The sequence below is a fragment of the Sarcophilus harrisii genome, chromosome 3 (genome assembly GCF_902635505.1).
Source record: "Sarcophilus harrisii chromosome 3, mSarHar1.11, whole genome shotgun sequence".
Classification (NCBI taxonomy): domain Eukaryota; kingdom Metazoa; phylum Chordata; class Mammalia; order Dasyuromorphia; family Dasyuridae; genus Sarcophilus; species Sarcophilus harrisii.
This window is the reverse complement of record NC_045428.1, coordinates 217,450,540-217,467,554: the sequence shown is the minus strand read 5'-3', so window position 1 is coordinate 217,467,554 and position 17,015 is coordinate 217,450,540. Positions and strand designations below refer to the sequence as shown.

Below are 17,015 nucleotides of genomic sequence, written 5' to 3'. Positions count from 1 at the left end.
ATTTCTGGAGGAAAGAATAAAAGCCAAGTGGATACCAACTTTAAATTTAGTCAGACGGACAAATTTTAATGAAAAAGCAAGGAATGATTGGAGTAATCTAGCAGAAATTTCAGGAGAATTCTAAAACAAGCAAAAAAAAAAGCACATCTAGCAGAAGATAATGGAACCACAAATATCATCAGCAAATAAGAAACTGCCAAGGACTGTAGATATTTTCTCAGCATAAATTTAAGATTACAGTAATGGGAAGTATTTTAGAAGCATGAGGAAGTAGACAGAGGACAGGTGGGGAAGCTCGCCTAAGTGATGTTAAGTAAAACCTTATAAAGAGAGAAACAGTAGTTGTGGTAGGGTTATAGAACATCTATGATTTGTATGTGTATGAGTACTGAGCATTCTGACAATGTTCAGCAACATTCTAGAATTGTAGTATTGAGCATCCTTATATTTAGCTAGGCTTGTGCTCAAATGAAAAACAAACAATCCCTCACAAGGTTTGTATTCAAGGCCTTTCCAGTTTTGTAGCCTTTTTTTGTCAACCCCATAGTTCAAAAACCAAGAGTAATGATGAAGTATCAGAGGATTTCAGTAGAAGAAAAATATAGTTAGTAGAATCTTATTTTAATGTTACTCTTTTTATGTGGATTAGCTAGAACACCAACCAAATTATTTCCTCTTAAAAAAACATTGTGTATATTGAAGTCTAATAAAATATGGATGTATTATCATGAGTGTTATTAGACTTCTCCTATGCCAACATTATACGGGTACTGACTATAAATTTATCAACTTAAAAAGCTTTTTATTGGAATTCTCTTGTTCAATTCACCATGCCTGAAGCAATGCAAAACTAAATAAGATCCCTGCCTTCAAGTATCTAACGAAAAAGGAATTTGTCATTCTATTGAATTTATTTTGCTCACCTACAAATAGTGGACAATCACTTCCCAATGATTTTAGGAAGAATAACTTTGTCTTTTTACCATTTTCAGTAATGTCCAAATTTTCATGACCCCTTTGGGGTTTTCTTGAGAAAGTACTCAAGTACTTTGAGAACTTTAAAAAACGTTAGCTAATTCCTCTACAACTCATTTAATAGATGAAGAAATTGAGGCAAACAGTTAAGAGTCTTCACCCGGGTCATACAGCTTGTAAACACCTGAGACTAGAGTTGAACTCAGGTTTTCCTGCTTCCAGGACCAACACTCTAACCATTGTTTGACCTATCCTTACTAAGAAGACCATACAGGAAGCACTTTTGGATTGGTTAATACCAAACCATTTTGGAAGGTATTTCAAGTGTCTGATGGCAGTTATAAAAAGTGAGAAGGTAGAAGTTCAAGTGTCTGGTGACAGATAAAAAGAGTGAGAACCTCAGTAACTGAAACTGGAAACAGACAGAAATATTGGGGTATGGGAGTATGTCGGTTTTGTCTTCACTGAAAAAATTCAGCTTCAAACAATCTCCAACCCAAGCAAGAGCATTTTGATATTTGGGGGAACAGAAGTTATATATTGAATGGACTCTTGTGACAATTGGGCTAGCACCCAGGATACCTCAGAATCAGCTGGAATCAGGATAAGCAAATGTCCTTGTTCTTTATTCTTTGTCTTTAGGGGTAGAAGTGAAGGGGATAGAAGAGAATCTTCTCAAGTGCCTTCTTCCTCATCTACTGCCAAAGAGTGATTCTGGCTAATCTTACTCCACTCCTTAGTCCCTCCTACAATCCTCTGTATACACCAATCATTGAGCCAGCACAGATAGTGGAAAGGACCATTTCCAAAGCATATGCCCATAAAGTATTGTCCAATCTGTAATTAGCCTTAAGTGCTTGGTTGTCCAGACTTCAGTGAATGAACTCAAGAGTTTTAGCCCTCTACAGGCTCTTCTGCTTAAGGGAGGGAGAAGCTAATCATCAGAGTGTGGTTTATATAGAAAAGAGAAGAGAAAGAAAAAACAATAGGAGAACTGGACAAAGCAGATAAAGATTTTGCATGCCTTTGGACAATTTTAGGTAAGATGGTCTTGGAGAATGTTCTTGTGACTGGATTTATTTTAGATAAGGTGTTCATGGAAGGAACAAGAAATTTGAGTGAATGCCCATCAATTGTCCATCAGTTATGGTATATGAATGTGATGGATAAGAAATGATGAGCAGGCTGATTTCAGAAAGGTCTGGAGAGACTTACATGAATTGATACTGAGTGAGGAGAATAGAACATTGTACACAGTAACAACAAGATTATGTGATGATCAACTGTGATGGACTTGGCTCTTTTCAATGAGATGATTCAAGGCAATTTCAATAAATTTGCGATGGAAAGTGCCATCCACATGAAGAGAGACAACTATGCAGACTGAATGTGACTCAAAGCATAGTATTTTCATTTTATTGTTGTTTTTTGTTTCCTTCTTTTTTTCCTTTCTCATTTTTTTCCCTTTTGATCTGATTTTTCTTGAGCAGCATGACAAATATGAAAATATGTTTAGAATAATTGCACATGTTTAACTTATATAGAATCACATGCTGTCTTGGGGAGGAGAGGTAAGGAAGATAAAGAGAGAAAAAATTGGAACACAAAGTTTTTCACACTATCCTTGCATGTATTTTTAAAAAATACTATTTAAATTTTAAAGGGATGCAAGGAAAAAGATAAACAGTCCTTTTGTTCTAATAAGGTAAAGAGGGGAGAGACAGACAGACACAAACACAGAGATTGAGATAAAGACAGAAAGAGAAACAGAGTGACAGGATTATTAAGGCTGCTTAGCTGTAAGCAGCTAAGATTCCATTATTTCCCTATTAATGAACTGGGACTTAAATTTGTTTGGGGCTAGGGATGAAGCTCTCATCTTCCATAACTATTTCAGGCTGACAAGGAGCATAGAACTGACCCTGCCTATAGGCTCAGACATAAGAGAATAGAGATGGGTGTGAATTGTATCCAAGCAACATCCAGAGGGTAAGATGTTGCTTCTAGAAGCTAAGGTATGAGTTGGTATTCCTTCTGTAAGGCCATCTGCAAGTGGGCAGACAATAACCTAGAAGACAAAAATCTGGCCAGTACATTAAGCAGGCAAGGCCCAAAAATTAAAAGGAAGGAAATAATCAAAAGATGAGTAAAAATAGGAGACAGGAGTGATAAATCTTGAGTCCCAGGAGCCACCCCTTGTAACAGGTCCTCACAGAGGTTCCTCATTCACTCTGCCATTTTTTATATGTTGTCTGCTCTAAGTTCAACCTGGCAAGAATTGTTGACATAGACCCAGCAGGTGTTAGTGGTCAAGGCCCAGACCCCTTCTTCAGATGCCAGAAAATAGTCAGGTGATTCAATGACTAAGGCAATTTCTGGAGCTCCCAGATGGATTGAGAGGTGCCATTACCAAGTTTCCCAATAGTCTACATGATGTTAGTAAGTACTTCTTCCTGGTGTAAGTAGTCAGAAAAATAGCCAATTCCTTTTGAAAAGGGCAATGGGCTCTTGAAGAGTCTTCACTTATATCACAACTGTAGTGTGCATATGTTAAAGATAGTGATGTCTTGATGGTCTGGGAAGCAATCTTCAAGACATTTATTTATAAATAAATAAACTCTGGGAAAGGTATACTTGAAGCAAGGATACTTACAGCAGTATATTATTATAAATAAATAAATTAGTACTTGCTCTGATGATTGGGGGAAGTGATTGCAAAGGGCTGGTAAAAAGGTAATACATTTTGAGTTTGTACTGATACTGAGGGCAGTAGTTTGAGCTGTTTTTATAGTAGGACTAGTTGCCACTAGGAGTGAATGGGGTGTTGTTACTGAACATATATTGCCATTAGGGTCACCCAGAGAAGGTATTATACCAGAAGCAGAACTGCCTGACATAGAGATGAGGAGGGTAGGTGTAATGGAGGAAATTCCCCCATTGAGAAACAAGAAAAATTGTGATTAGGAGGACTCCATAGGGGTAGAGCATATATATACATCAGAAAAGGTAGACTTGGAACATCGGGCAGCTGGTGTCTAGGTGGGTCCTGTGGTGAAGGCAGATTGTAGAGGACCAAAGAGAGTGGGGAACTCTGGGAAAGGTATACTTGAAGCAAGGATACTTACAGCAGGATGTTTACTCAGCGTGATTGATGAGATAATGTTTCTCTAGTTCACATATACTTAGTGTGATATAATGATGTAATCAAACTGAGGTATTTAAGGGCTGAGAGGACTGGAGACAAGAGCTTGAGCTTAAGTCTAATCTCAGACTCAGACACAGACACAGAGGAGACACAGAAAATGGAGACAGAGACAGAGATCTTCCTGATGGCTCTCCTGCCTTCATCACTCCTCCACCTAAGACCAAAACTCATCCAGAGATCCTCCAGAGAGCTAGTCCAGGCATTACAGCAGACCTAGAAGTACTTGATATCAGTGACCCCTGTTGCCTTACCAAGGAAGGCGACTGAGTTTTCCCTCCATGGGCTCCCCATCTTTTTCATCTCCAACATGATTCCCTCTCCTTTCATTCAAGCTCAGAAAATCAACAATAACAAGAGAGAAATTATCATAGGAGCAAGAAAATGATTAATCTGCCAGGGTAGAAGATAAGATCATTGTGGAAGAATAAGAATTATCAAGAAGACTGAAAAAATAGAAAAAATATCACTCAAAGGACATCTTCTTTTAGAGCCCCCAAAGGATTTTTCTCTGAAAGAGCAGCATTTGATTTTTCACTGGTTCACTAATATACTAGAATGAGTCTGAAAGTGAATCAAAAGGGCAAAGTTTTATTCTAGATATATGAGTCCAACTGGGGAGGTCTTTGAGATTACAGCAGTTGTGATTAGAAAGTTTTTACTGGCTTGCCTCTGGATTAAGAAATTGGCCTGTGGATGTCTGGAACCCAAGATAGAGAGTGTCTGGAACCCAGGGGTAGACGGGAGAGTGTATCTCCTCTCTTTGGTAAGAATCTATTCTTGGGGATTATAGGATGAAATATAAGGATCAGGGAGCTGGAAGAGTAAGAGGGTTATCACAAGAAGGGGATTACACCATTGATAGGCAGGCTAACCCCAAAAGGGATTTGGTACCCTGAAAGAATTAGCTATAAGAAGGAGAAAAATACCAGGACACATTGAGGAAGAAGTGAGGCAGAACACTGCAGGCTGGCATCAAAAAGAATTCAGCAAAAATGACGTAGGCTATGGGCAGATTTATAGGAAAAATAATTAACATCAGGGTTTTGACATCATAATTTAGCTTTCTGATTGGAACAGTAAAATGGGGTTTCCTGAAACCTCTACAGGGTAGGACTGTAAGGCTGAGCTGATCCCCATCAGTATCCTTCTTGTCTCAGGGAGTATTGTAATCTTAATAATACTTCTCTGCTTACCCTACCCGGTTACCCAGAACCTCATCAACCTGATAACCTCAGGAGGTCAGAAAATTGAAGGTCTTAAATATAGTTGCCAAAAAGGTCTCTAGAGAAAAGCTCTCTATAAATTGTAGATCCTTCAGTATCCCTCAAGATCTTGCTATTTGTGCCAAATAGATTTTTTGAAATCCCTAGGGATCCATGTTACTTGGTGGGTATTCATTCATTCAAAAGCAAAGATGAATAGGGATTCTTTATGAAGACTAAGAAAATTAACAATCTTACCTGACAGGCCCATAGTGACTCAGGGTTTGGCCATGGTGATGGAGAAGGGGACACCTGGCCAAGTTTGGGCTCTGTCACTCCTAGTCCCAAGGAAACTATAGTATTAGGAATTGGAAAGATACAGCTTGACCTCCCTGAGGGCAGTCTTTCTTCTAGTGTCCTTCTTGGTCACAGGGAAGCCTTCTAAGAACATTTTCAAGCCGTAAGGTCTTTTTGATATCACCAGAAGCACAAATCCTCACTGCGATTTGTCCAGGCAGGGCCCTTTTAGGCACTGGACTGGGTGGCTAAAATTTAGCCCTATTCTCTGTTTTGTCCTACCCTGTAGTATTTTTTTCTCTGCTGTCTATCTGTCCTTACCGTTGAATACACCAAAAGTCATCTCTAAGAACTGGGCCTGAACGGTCTGTAGTCCCGTGGTTAACTTCTTTAGTTTCCTCCAAATATCTAGGTCATTAGCTAATAAAATGTATGCCCACTTTGGAGAAGTGGAATCTAAATGGGTATATTTCTTGACTGTCTCAATTACCATACCCTGAAAGACAGCATGGTTCTCCTTGGATTCCTGAGTAATATCCTTAAGTCTCTCATAGTTTTCTTTTTCATACCCTTAGTTAGGCAGATTAACATACGGTCTTTCTTATCTCAGTCTGGGCTTCCTTCCAGTAAGTCTCAGTCTGGGTCTGCTTAATAATTGCGGTTGCCCCAGGGGGGATACCTGCTAGTTTGGAGTTCTTGGCCAATTCATCCCCAAATTTCTGGACTAGATTACAAATTCTCTTTTCTTCTATAATGTAACAAGAGGAAATAATAATATTGATGTTTCCCCACTTTCAAATCAAATTGGAAAGCTGTGGCTTGGTCCTCAAAGTAGTGGCCGGTTTTCTTTGACCTAAGAAAAATCAGACATGAAGAAAAGGACATGGATCCTAGTAGTCTTCTCATTGACCATTTATCACCCCTCTCTCTCAATGGGCAAAGTTTTGAGGGATCAGCCATCAATTGAGGGTTGGGGCAGGAGGAGAAAAAGAGGCCCACTTCTTGTATTCAAGGGACTAAGAATTGAGGATCCTGGAGTCATAAGAGTGGGGACTGTAGGAATAAGGAGAGAGATTGTGTAGGTGGGAGCAAGTTTCATGATACGGACTGCTTACATGGGTGAGGAATGAAGACTTTGGGACTCCAGAAACATGAGAGGGTCATTAAAAGGTCTGGTTCTTTTCTCTCCCCTTTTCCAAGTTTAACTTTTGACAAAAAACATTCTGCACTGCCACCAAAAAATGAGAAATAAAAAGTAAGACTGTTTTGTGCTAGAGAAAAAAGAAACTGAGCCATCAATCCTACAGGCAACTCAAAGCAGAAGACTAAAATTTAAGCCAACAAGTAATGTATACCTCTTTAAGGACTAAGGGAAGTTCCAAGAAAAAATCCACTCTTTCCAGTTTCACTTCTTGGTATCTATTAACAGAAACTATAACATAGCTTGCTCATTTCTTTACTCAAACATTTTTAATAACCTGAACTTTGTTTCAACCAAGAAGAGGTTAAGTGTTACCTAGAGATAAATTTAAATTAAATCCATATCCAAATCTCTATCTATATATTAATAATTTCCCTATGAGGAAACCATGAGTTGTGACTCTTCTCCTAACTTCCCATTTAGTATAAACTCCCTAAAGCCACTGAGTAGAGAGATTCACTTGGGCCTAAAATGACAGAAGCTTTAGAATTAATAAATTATTGTAACAGTTTTTACTGGATTTACATGTTTACATGTTCAAAAACCAAGGAGATAGAGTGAAAGGAGTGGAGACTACAGCATCACCACATTTTCTTCTGATACACTTATAACTGATAGATATAATAATATGATAGAGTATAAAAAAGAAAAAAAAGGAAAAATTGGGCTGAGAGGTAGAATATACAGATTCTGCTATTTTCTCATTCTTTAGTTCTTATAGTCCTCAAAGCCAGGATAATTTGTTGCTAGTCACATGTACAGTCAAATAGCAACCTAGAAGATACCTGTAGACTATTTTCTTATCAGCTTTAAAAAAATTTCCTCAACAAGAAACAACTACTTTTGTATCTAAACATCATTATTGAGTAACAATGATCATGGAATGCCCACAGTTGACAATAACAGCAGGGATAGTTCCTGACTTGAAGAAGCACATTCTAAAGCTCATCATTTTATTGAAATAAAATGTCCATGTTGATTATAGCATTCAGCTCTTACCTCTTAAACTTCATCAACACAAACCCTCGTGAAAATTGATGTCAAGATTTGACCCTTTTTTCTCATTTCCTACCACCTTTGTCCTCTTCTGTCTGGTTTCCAACTTGAAATTTTCTCACCTGACTTGGTTCAGGAACAGCAGTGTACTAAGGCAGGTGATCCCAACACTCATTCCAGAAGGTGGCCACATGTTGGGGCACATGAGCTAGTTTGTAGACTTTTTATTATACCTTGGCTCATCCCATCATCTCTAGCTATTTTCAAACCTTACCAGAAACTTTCTGAGACTTTTTGATAGCCTCAGAAAATAGTATGGTGTGATCCTCCTATCACTGTTTCCAGCCCCCTTCAGCAAACTGCAGACAGAAATATGAAAATTTTACAGTATCTTCATTTAACTGCTTTGAGAATGTACAATTCAACCTAGTTTCCACCTACTGAATTTACAATCTCAATCATCTAAAAAACCTGATAGTCCTCAAACCCTAGAAGAACTTTCAGTATAAAAATCCCCTTCACTATCAACACGGAAATCAAGCACTTAGAACAAAGATAACATTCATGGTAACTTCTCACACACACACACACACCTTTATTTAATAAATGAAAATACAGTAAAATAAAATCAAGGAGAGGCACAACAAGAGACTGATTGTGCTGAATGTTTTTTAAAGCAAAGCATATTACAAATATTGCAATGAGTTCTTACAAAAAGGGATTTGTTTGGGGTTTTTCCTTTACAAGGAAATGTTAAATTTTTGCTAAGACAGTCTATCATTTCAATACAATGATTCAGTCAATTGTGTCAAGTTTTAAAAATCCTATTCCAATAGAGGTCTTAAGGCTTGCAATGTTTTTTCATATTTTGCTGTGTAGTCCACAGTGTTACAGCCAAAATCAATTCAGGCATTTTTTCACCATTTAAAGTTGCAAGCTACTTTGCAAAGATCATTTTGGGGCTGGAGGTGACTTCATTGAGTTTCTATAACTTAGAGCTCAAAGGAACTTTAAAGATTTTCTAGTACAGACTCAGAATTTTGTAACTAAGAAAAAAAGTTGAAACTAGTCTCAGAAAGAGTACTAGAACTTTATTGCCTAACTCTCTTCCCAATGTTTTTTCTCCTATACTATGCTATCTCATCCTAGATATTTGAAAACCCTTTTACATATGTTTCTTTATGGCCGTCTATACTGGTGTTTCTCTCATTGCCAGTTAAATGAAAAGCATATACAAGACAAATGAAGAGTTAGGAAAAAATATGATAAACATTTCAAATTAATTACTCTAAGTATTCTAAATAAAATAAATCTGTGGCTTAATAAGCACTCAAATTGAAATGTGCCTACGTTTATGAGTTATAAAGTGTAGACATTAAGGATGATGAGTTGCTGTATATACATGTGCAGAGAGGCTGTAATTAAAACAAAAATGAATACAATTTAGTCTAAGATTTCTCACTGAAGAGCTGTTAAATTCATGACATGCTTGTCAGTATGGGAGGTCCTGGAATTAACTTTTTTCTCCATCTGTGTCCATAGCCATAGAGAACCAAACCTAGAACCAGGAAGACCCTGATTAGAATCCAGCCTCAGACACTAAGTTGTGTGAACCTGAATAAGTGATTTAATCACTGTCTGCATCAGTTTCCCAAATGTAAAACAAGGATAATAATAGCCTTCTCTCCAAAGGTTGTTGTGAGTACAAGATTACTTATTTGCAGAGTGTTTTGCAAACTTTAAAGAACTCTACAGATCTTAGCTATTATCATCATTATTGCCATCAATTCCAGAAAGTTACTAGGTTGATCTTAGCCCAGACCCCATCTCCTATTTGTGCACCATGCAGCTTCATAATATAACATACATATTATCATTCATAACAAATTTAAGATCACCCAAACAAATAGTGTCACTGCCTTGAGGTAGGACACAAGAGATTTGAGTAGAGCTCAGATTATCTTCATTCAATTGTGGATCTTCCTGAAAGGCTTTCCCCTCTTTGTCTTTGGTCTCTTTATTAGCAAATTCTTCAATAAGCCCCTCCTCCACAACGCACTCCTGCTCCAAATGTTCTACTTTAGTTGGGCTAGTCACGTTTTCAGTATCCTGGATCCACTCCTATGAAAGTGAAATATATAAATTAGAATTCCTTTGCTACTAAAACCCTTACCTGGTCCTGAATATACATTTTTTTTGATCCAGATACCTAAAAATGCAATATCTCTATATGTTTAACCTATATGATATGTTTATTGTCTTGGGGAAGGAGAAAAGAAAAAAGAGGGAGAAAAATTTGGAACACAAAGTTTTGCAAAGATGAATGTTAAAAACATCTTTGTGTATATCTGGAAAAATAAAATACTATTAAAAATGAAAATAAATAAATAAAAATGCAATATCAAATATTTCATCTGTCAGCTAAATGCTCTAATGTTAAGCAAGAACAAGAGAAAATTCAAGTTAAAATTGAACTGGAAATTTTTTTTTCCTCTCTAAAATATGGTTATAAGATTCATTAAATCTGTAGTCAGTCATTTCTGTGATTTTCTATCAGATATAAATTTGGGGAGACAAAATGGAGCCATATTGAAGACAGAGGACAGCAGATCAAATCCTGACTCTGTCACTTACCACCTGTATGGTCTTGGGTCAATCATATAATTTCTCTGGGATTGAGTTCTCTTATCTAGAAAGTAAGTGGGAAAATGATTTCTAAACTCCTCGGGCTGTCTTATTCTTCTATTACTTTCCATTGGAATTGCAAAACAAAACACATTGGATCATAGGTGTAGAGGTGGAAAGGATCTTGAAGATCATCAAGTCTATCTCATTTAACAATGGAGGAAACTGAGACCCTACAAGTCTAAATGTGGTTTGTCTAATCATGCAACCAATAAGGCAGGTAGGTAGCACAATAGATAGAGCAATGAACCTCATCATTATAACTAATATTTATATATTACTATATACCGGGAACTGTTCTAAGCACTTTAAAATGATTATCTCAATTGATTCAACAACCCTGAAGTAGCTAATATTAGGAAAAGATTATATGATTTGCCCAGGATCACACTAGTTTTATGAGTCTGAACTACTGTCTGCATCAGTATCTATTTGAGTTCTATATTAGAACTCAAGTCTTCCTGATTCTAGGTCTCACACTCTATCCATTGCAACCGTTGATTGCTTGAGATCAAATCTAGTCTCAGACATTCTGTGACTCTGGGTAAACTACTTAAGCATTATCTAACTCAGTTTCTTTTTCTGTAAAATGGAGATAATAACAACACCTACCTCCCAGGGTTGTTGTGAGGATAAAGAGATATTTGTATCTAACCTTTAAAGTGTTATATAAGTAAGTGTTAGCTATTGATAAACAGCAAAATTGTGAAGACAGTTTCCTGTCTTCAACTGAAGTATTGTTTTTATTAAAATATTTAAAGGGAGGATCATTTTTTTTTAGATTTTATTGTAAACATTAAACAGAGAAAAGTTACTCACTTGGGGTGAGTGTTCCTGATTGCCCCATGCTTTGCTCTCCAATATCTTCTGCCTCCTACTTTTTTTGTAGATATTTTGAGATTTCAAAAGAGATCTGCCCTTGGCCCTGCTCTTCTCTACTTCCCTGTCCAATTTCCTCCTATTGCCCCCAAATTTGTATTCAGGAGTTTGGATTTGGATAGTTAAATAAATGCATTTTGATATGCATGTTTACTTTAAAAGAAAACTGCATAAGGTATTCTTCACCTCAAAAGAGGAGAGGAAATTTGTTTAAATTACAGAAAAAAAACATAATTAGATTAAATACCAAAAGAATATTCTTGCCATTGGGCCTATTAGGTTATAAGGAAAATATTTTCTTTGCATTACCATGACATGAGTTAAGTGCATACCCTTTTCCTTGGTCATACCCATAAAAGGTGGAAAATGAGAGATGCTTTTAGACCTATTGAAGAGCCTAAGAACAAAATATTTAAGAAATAGAGACAAAGTTCCTGCTTTTGAATCATGCATTGCTTATGAGTCTCTGGAAAGAGGATAATATTTCATTTTTAAAGAGATGATTCTACATGATCTTATATTTGACTACAAGTAAAACTGATTTAGTAGCAATAGTTTTAAAAAACAAACAAAATGCACCAAAAAATACTAATAATTACCTCAAAGTTTCCCCTGTGAAAATCAAATAGACCAGGAAAAGAATATTTGGGATCAGGTACAACAGGCATGATTAATTTCTTAACTCTGAAATTAAAAGAAAAAATCTCTTTAGGTAAATTAAACTCCAGAATGAGCACGAGTAAATTGGTTAAAATGGTCATGATGATATCTAGAGTACCTATGCCTTAGAAGAGAGCTCTTTGTAAATCCCTAGAATGTTTTATAAGTGACTTTATAAAATTATTTTATTATACAACCTCAGAATTGAAAGGAACATTTTTGGCCACTTTTTTTTTTCTGTTGTTCAGGCATTTCAGTAATGTCCAATTCTTTATAACCCTATTTGGGATTTTCTCAACAAAGATATTAAAATTGTTTGCCATTTGCCTCTGCAGCTAATTTTGCAAATGAGGAAACTGAGGTCAGTGGGATTAAATGTCTAGCCCAAGGTCACACAATTTATAAGTGTCTGAGACTGAATTTGAACTCATGAAGATGAGCCTTCCTGATTCTAAGTACATTGCTCTACTCACTGTGCCACCTAGCTTCCCTTATGGTCATCTTGTCCAATCTAGTCCAATACTACTACTACTAATAATAATAATTCCTTCTACAATATACTAGACAGGTAGCATTTAATGGCTTTCACCATTTAGCTCTAATCTAGGTTCTCAACCTAGGAAGACATTATCCCCCCTCAAAAATTTTGTTTCAGACAAATTGACCTATACGATGTATGGTATACCATCTCTCACCTCCAAGTCTTTTTACAAACAGTATTACACACACACACACACACACACACACTCACACACACACATACACCCCTCCAAGTAATGTAAATCTTCCCTTCTATAGAAAAGAATCTTTTATTTTCTTCAAAGCACAGATCAGATGCCACCTTCTACAGGATGCTTCTTTGATATATGTATGTATGTATGTATGTATATATATATATATATATACATATCCACAAAAATGTATACGTTTGCTAATATGTATATTTCATAAAAATTTGTATATGTTTTCCCCAAATAGAATACAAGCCCCTTGTGGTCAGGAAATATTTTGATTCTGTCTTCATATGGCAGGTGGCACAATATTTGGTTCATACTATTTCTATATTCCTATAGAATTAAATAGTATTCTCATAGAATTGAAGATCTCCAATGGTGGTGAGACAACTGCCTCCTGTGGTAGCCTATTCCACCATTAGATGACTCTAATCATTTTTTTTAAGTTCTTCCTGAACTCAACTTTGGTTTTTGTCAACTTCTTCCCATTATTCCTACTTTTTTCATCTAAGGCCAAACAGAACAAATTATATTCCTCTTCCAAGTGACAGTTATTCACATATTTAAATATGGCAATTTCATATCTCTGATAGGTCTTCTGTTCTTTGGGATAAACAGTTACTTAATCAATAAGCATTTGTTAGGCAATTACTATGTGCTAGGATTGTGCTAAGTGCTGAGGATACAGAGAAAGGTAAACAACAATCCCTGTTTTCAAGGGGCTCACAATATTTCCCTAAATTCTTCAAGTGATCCTTATCCAGGATGAACTAAAAGCCCTTCACTTTCCAGGAAGCCTTCTTAAAATGTTCTTGTTTATCAATGTCACTCCCATAATAAGGACTACAGATTGAAATCGGTGCTCCACATGTGCTCTGACAATGGCAAAGCTGGAATTCTTCTTTCCTAATCCTAGAACCTCTTTTGCTATAATGATCTCAGATTTCACTAATTTTCTCTGTTTCAACATCATACTGTCGAATTACAATTTTTTTATGTGCTGGGATTCAGCCACATGCTTCCATCTTGTACATGTAAAATTAAGGCACTATAACCCAGATTTAAGACATTATATTTATTCTTAACAAATTGTATTTTATTTTATTCAACTTAATATTCTAGCCTAACAAGATCTTCTTTAACTATAGTTTTGCCATCCAGTATCTTGGCCATTCATCTGCTTTCTATCATGTGCACATTTGATAAGCATAATATTTATGCTTTTATCCAAGGCATTCATAAAAAGGTCAAATTCCACAAAGCCAATAACAGATCCCTAGGATACTTTACTGGGAGATCCAGATATTCTACATGTCCAGATAGTACATAGAATAGTACTATCATCTGACTCACATCTTCATCTTTTCCAAAAAAATAGCACAAAAGACTTTATCAAATGGTTTGTAATTCTGAATAAAACTAAATTCACACTATTTTCCCCACCTACCAGGTTAGTAACTATCCAAAAAATGCAATAAGCTTAGACTATCACAAGTAATTCTTGATTAAGCTATGGTGGTTTTTTGAGATCAACATTTTCATTTATAGATGTTCACTAACAATCTCTGTAATATCTATTCTCATTTTTCTATTATCTTTCATTGAACTCTGACAATGCCTCAGCAATTGATCCTCTTGATTCTTTTAATACCAGTAGATATAGATGACTTCAACAAATTGACTTTATCAATGGAAAGTAATTACTATCATGGATCTTTCAGGTATCAACTTCATATTAGCCATATTTTTATATGTTTTTCTGTCCTTTACAACTTATTCCTAATGATTAATTTTGGATTCTGAGCATAATTTAGAAATACTTTACAAAAAGCTGTCATGTGTCATAGAAGTATAGAAAATGTTAATATTATTAATTTAATAATAACTGTTTTGACCTAATTGATTCCTCTGAACTTTGAGCAAGGGATTCCCCTGAAAAAGAGTAAAAGTGTATTTTTCCATCTAGAGGGTATTTTCTAAGGTTTTTCTTTGTGAACTAGATCTGTTCTATATTAAAATAACAAACAGTCATCTAGATCGAACAGATTGTCTTGTCTGTATGCCCTTAATATGCTTATCAGATTACTTCATTTCCTTTGAAAGACTGATGTTGATTGTTTCAGTTTGAGCTCCTCTTCTACTAAAGACAAAATTGAAATGGGCCCCTTTGCAAGAATTCAATGTAATGTGCCCAGCCAATTTATAACCATAAAGTCATTTGAAGATAGACAATCCCACCATACTTCAAGGAACTACATATAATCAGTCCATCATCCATTGTCAGTCTAAATTTTCGGGCACTTCAGCTTTAAATCAGTTTGTATATAGGGGAAAGAGTTGAGGTTTGGTTTTTTATTCAAGATTTTAAAATGTCTTCAACATGATATTTAGAAAACATAAGTTGTGCACACTGTTTTATTTTGTTTTAGCCAAATTGTATAATTTAAGTTTGATCAACTTTAAAGATATCTCAAATTACCATTTGAACTCTTTTGTCAAAGCTTTTTGGGAAATTTTTTCACTTCAATTTCAATAAGGTTTTTTTTTTCAGTCATCTTTCTAACTCTGATTATGACATATCAGGGTTTTGGTTTTTTTTTTCTTCAGTTTCTTCATCTATAAAATGAAGATTAATAGTACTTGCACTAATAACTTATCAGTTACAAAGTTCTTAGATGATATATGCTATCCACTTTTTGTTGCCATAAAATACCCTATAAATGTGAGTTATTACTTTTAAATGTTTTACAATCAACTTAATAGCTTTAAATAATCCTACCAATACTCATTCAATTTTCCAGCCTCTCAAAATTTCTTTCAGAATTAATATCTGGGTTGCACATGTATAACTTATGTCAGATTGCTTACCATCTTAGGGAAGGGGGAAGAAAACAGAAAGGGAGGGATTTTATTTTTTAAGACAAAGGTTAAAAAATGTTTTAAATAATAAACAATAATACAGTATAAATGTTATAAATATAAATAATAAAAATAAATATTATTTTTAAAAGAATTAACATAGCATATGTTGAAGTAATTTTGAGTTTCTATATGGTATATTATTTAGCTTCAATATATTTATTTATCTTTTTTCTAACCAATTATTTATTCATTTCATTTGTTGAAGTAATTAAGTAGTCATTGAACAATCACAGACTTCTTGCTTACATAAGAATTTTCTTTCTTCATCATTTGTTCAAAAAAACATTTATTCTAAGCTTTCTGCATACAAGGAATTGAACTTAGTAATAGGGGAAATAGAAAGATTTGGACCCTGTCTTCAAGGAGTTTAAATGACACTTTTTAAAATGTCCATGACATTTATCTTTTGAGATTATGCAAATTTGTGCTTACCTTGATGATTTTCTCAAAAATAAAAGAAGAAATATCATTAGGAGGATAACCAGACTAGTAATTATGTAGATATATTTGGGGGAAAGTTTTTTGACTGCCTCTGTGCATGAATCTGTAAGAAAACAAGATAACTGTTACTGCATATTTCCAGTTAAATTCATTTTTTTCTTCACAAATTCTAAAAGATCCTAACTGGATTCTGATAATAATAATAGGTTGAAAAGATATGTAACAAAAAAGACAGGTCATTATCTAGTTCCTATATTAAATCATATAACCTTTCATTCAGAAAAGGATGTCAAAAGGATCAGGTAATCAATCCACAAACTAAAACTACCAGGCATGAAGAGAATAGTCAGTCAAAGAGACAAATAACAACCAATGGAGGCATTCTGCAATAGAGGCTTTTAGCTAAACTAGCTTTAGAGAAATACATTTACCTTTTATAGGGACCCTTTGGGTCATATTTCCTAGCAAGATGTTTCTTAGTCAAAAAGCCTTGGATGGACATTACCATAAATATAACAATAATATAATATATAGGCATAATAATTATAATATAAAATTACTATTATTATAGCTGGGTTTTATATACTTCTTTAAGATTGGCAAAGCTCTTTACATATCTCCTTTGGTCCTCACAACAATACTTTACTGGTAAAGATACTGAGGCTGAAAGAGGTTAAATGATCAATCTAGGGTCATATAACTAGTAAATGTTATTGAAACTCTACTCCCCCTGACTCTAAGTTCAGCCTGTATGCATAATGCCCCTTTACAAATGTCTACCTCTTTTCAATTCACAAAACAATTTAGCAAGTCATCAT

General features: G+C 35.2%; 1 protein-coding gene and 1 pseudogene across 1 annotated transcript in view; both read right to left on the bottom strand.

Moving 5' to 3' along the window:
* Positions 1–6,172, bottom strand: part of LOC111719989 — a 32,748-nt pseudogene extending 26,576 nt beyond the window's left edge.
* Positions 6,173–8,462: 2,290 nt separating this feature from the next.
* CRLF2 (cytokine receptor like factor 2) overlaps positions 8,463–17,015 on the bottom strand; it is a 30,338-nt gene continuing 21,785 nt past the window's right edge. The window contains exons 6-8 of the mRNA XM_012546126.2: positions 16,189–16,300; positions 12,040–12,124; positions 8,463–9,997 (exon numbers count right to left, since the gene is read on the bottom strand). Coding sequence (XP_012401580.1) covers positions 9,728–9,997; positions 12,040–12,124; positions 16,189–16,300 — 467 coding nt within the window. The 3' untranslated portion in view covers positions 8,463–9,727. The remainder of the gene's footprint in view (positions 9,998–12,039; positions 12,125–16,188; positions 16,301–17,015) is intronic.